Below are 3,470 nucleotides of genomic sequence, written 5' to 3'. Positions count from 1 at the left end.
GATGAGGAAGTATCTTTGATTTTATGTGGTGCTTATTTGAAAATATTATGTTTATAACTAACAATAATATTTTGATATATAAATGATTGCCAAATTTAAGTTAAACAATAAGTATTGTTTTTGTTAACATTACCACACTTAGATATTGCACTCCACTGTTGACTGCCATTGTAGTATGCCTCTCAACATATAATAAGAAATGAAATGAATTCGACATTTAAATAAGAAGTCAAATGGATTCACTACTTGAAAATGGAGTTTGCTGAGTAATTGCATAAATCATTTTCTTGGTAATACAAAAGCAATCCTTGAAATGGCTAGGAACTGGAATCTGCAAAGACTGAGAAATTACATAAATCATAGCAAAGCCTACCAGCACTACAAGTACTGTTATTGTAAACAGACTATTGGAATTCTATGAAAGCTGAAATATCTGCTCCATGCTTACTAATTTCATAAACAACAAATACCAGAGAACACAGAGCTTATTAAGAGAAAAGGGCACTACTACATTGGAGGTGGTGCAGGCAGGGTGGGAAAGGCTAAGGGAGGGAAGGGGACTGAAAATGGTGGAGCGGGTGGAGTAAATGGCAAGTTTGGCAGGGATGGAGTGGGTGGAAGAAGAGGAAAAGCTAGAGGAGGAGCTTGTAAAGGCAGTGGTGGAAGAAATGGCAAGTTTGGCAGGGGTGGAGTGGGTGGAGTGGGTGGAAAAGCATAAGGGAGAGGACGAGCTTGTAGAAGCAGTGGTGGAGCTAAACTCTGCTTTGATTCTGCATCTGCATCAGCATCACTGTGACTGTGTTTGTGTTTGCATGAGGCAATGGAAGAAGGGCGAAAGGCTAAGGGAGGAGAGTTGTAAGTTAAAAGTCCATTGTTGTTTGAGGCCAAGGTGATGTGAGATGCTGTGGCAATGGAGGGCATGTTGCAGGACTGTTGTGGACTGCTCACAAGGCGCACCCCACATTTGGAATGAACAACTGAGGGGCTTAACTCCACCCTGAACTCTCCATTCTCCCCTGTTTTTCCTTCAACTGAAATGCTGCCTGTTTTCAGCTTCCTCTTCATGTTGCATTCCACTGCAACCACTGCCCCTGTTGCATTGCAAATCCCATTTTTCATTACTTGTTAAACATGCCTATTCTGCTACAAATTTGCCACCAATTTTATATGAAGTAAAGTTTTCAACAATGTTATCATAAGCAGAAGATAAAGATCTATACTGTTCTCAAATAAATGTTCTCAACCAAGGGAGCAATTTTTGAAAGGTCAATTTTGAACAATATATTTTAAGTTTTGATTTAATTAGGTGGTTCGTCTTTAATCAAACTGAAGAAGCGTGTGATTTCAGATGAGCTGCCTAAACAAATCAATTAGTATGATTTCAGATGAACCGCCTAAGCAAGTCAAAGCTTAGAGTTTGTTATTTAAGCTGAAATCTTCCAAATAGGGACAAATGATTACAGCAAAAGAAACAATCCCACACAACATCAGCTTCTAAATTCAGAGAGTCACCTCAACAAATCAAAACTTAGAGTACATTGTTAAGTCGAACTTTTCCAGACAGAAACAATTGATCGTAACAAAGAAAAACAATCACACACAACAACATCAGCTTCTAAATTCAGATGAGCCATCTCAACAATTCAAAGCTTAGAGTGTCATTAAACTGAATTCTTCCAAATGAAAACAATTGATCACAACAAAAAATAAAACAATCACACAACATCAGCTTCCAAATTTAAATGAGTCACCTCAACAAATCAAAGCTTAGAGTGTGTTGTTAAGCCAAACTCTTCCAAATGGAAACAATTGATCACAACAAAAGGAAAGAATCTCACACAACAACATCAGCTTCGAAATTCAGACGAGCCACCTCAACCAGCCATCAGACTTCACATTTGATCATATTAATTAATTAAAAATATTTTTTTTATTTTCAGTTAATTACTAAATACAGTCAAATGTACAGTCTGGTGGCTGCAAAGACAAGAGTCCTCAACAAATCAAAGCTTAGAGTATGGTATTAAGCCTAACTATTCGAAACTGAAACAATTGATCACAACAAAAAACAATCCCACACAGCAACATCAGCTTCTAAATTCAAATAAGCTACCTCAACAAATCAAAACTTAGAATGTGTTATTAAGTCAAAATCTTCCAATCAGAAACAATGGATCACAACAACAAAAAACAATCTCACACAACAACATCAGATTTTAAATTCAAATGAGCCACCTAAGCAACTCAAATCTTAGAGTATGTTGTTTAAGCCAAAATCTTCCACTCAAAACAATCAATCACAACAAGAGGAAACAATCACAAACAACAATATCAGCTTCTAAACAGAAACAGTTGATTACAACAACAAAAAAGCAACCCAGATAATAACATCAAATTGTGAATTGAAACCGCAATTATGTCAATGAACTTTAGATCTACCGATGAAATTGAATGGTTTGAAATGAACCTACTAGAAATCAGATCTTACTGAATACAAGATCCCAAAACCATAAAAAAATGACAATAAAATTGTGTCTTACACCACTTCTGACAAAATGGGTATCCCTCTATCCCTCTATGCTGACTCTCAATGGAAAATATTTTAACCTCTGCACTTGCTCGATAGATTTTCTGCAAGAAAACAGCCAATTACAAGATTATAAAATGGTAAAAACTAACTTACCAACAATAACACGTGACTCTACATCTGTCAATTGACGCTGGCCACATGTGTCGCAAAAGACTCTTCCCTTCACCACAACATTGCGTGGCTGTTGAGCAGAGCTTTCCTCGGCCAAACAGGTGGTGAAGCACAAGATGCTTAACAGAATTATTGCGTATTTGGAAGCCATTGAAGCTAACAGTAACACCCTTGAGTATTCCCGCTAACTTATCCTCTCTGTTTATACCCGCTACTGCCTTCACTCTGCAAGATTTTCTATCCATTGGAATGTTCTATTCGATTTCCAAAATCAAATTGAGTATTTTTTTAGTCTGTGTTTATCTCAATTTCTTGTATATATCTAATTGTACATGCATACTTAATTGTACAGAAAAACAATTTATGTATGCCATCTCGTTCCATCCATGCTATTTATGAAAACATCTCTCCTACAACAAATGATACACTTAACACTCATTACATCTAGAGTCTGGATAAGTAATGAGTGTTAACGAGTGTTAAGTGTATCATTTGTTGTCAGGAGAGATGTTTTCATAAGTAGCGTGGATGGAACAAGATGGCATACATAAATTGTTTTTCTGTACAATTAGGTACACAGGTACAATTAGGTGTATACAAGAGGTTTAGGTAGGCATAGACCAAAAAAATACACAGTTTGATTTTCCAAATCAAATAGAACATTCCAAATTCTACAACAATACTATAAAGAGAGCTTATTGTAACATAATATATTAACTACCCAAATATTTAAGTTAATATTGGTGGAATTAATTAAAAATAGTTAAAA

At 35.9% G+C, this 3,470-nt stretch overlaps 1 protein-coding gene across 1 annotated transcript; it reads right to left on the bottom strand.

Annotated features, from left to right (window-relative positions):
* Nucleotides 1-246: 246 nt before the first annotated feature.
* Nucleotides 247-2,888, bottom strand: LOC131066908 (anther-specific protein LAT52). Its single transcript, XM_058001806.2, has 2 exons — nt 2,684-2,888; nt 247-1,091 (listed from the first exon to the last, which is right to left on the bottom strand). The coding sequence occupies exons 1-2, from the start codon at nt 2,850-2,852 to the stop codon at nt 508-510; spliced, it is 753 nt and encodes a 250-aa protein (XP_057857789.1). The 5' UTR covers nt 2,853-2,888; the 3' UTR covers nt 247-507.
* Nucleotides 2,889-3,470: the final 582 nt, after the last annotated feature.

This window comes from Cryptomeria japonica, chromosome 9 (assembly GCF_030272615.1).
Source record: "Cryptomeria japonica chromosome 9, Sugi_1.0, whole genome shotgun sequence".
In the NCBI taxonomy this organism is placed as follows: domain Eukaryota; kingdom Viridiplantae; phylum Streptophyta; class Pinopsida; order Cupressales; family Cupressaceae; genus Cryptomeria; species Cryptomeria japonica.
The sequence above is the reverse complement of the archived record's forward strand: the minus strand, read 5'-3'. Positions and strand labels throughout refer to the sequence as shown.

Coding starts and splice junctions, on each gene's coding strand:
- LOC131066908 (XM_058001806.2), bottom strand. CDS start 2,852: ATGGCTTCCAAATACGCAATAATTCTGTTAAGCATCTTGTGCTTCACC. Junction 1,092..2,683: donor AGAGTCACGTGTTATTGTTG/GTAAGTTAGTTT, acceptor GCAATGCAACAG/GGGCAGTGGTTGCAGTGGAA.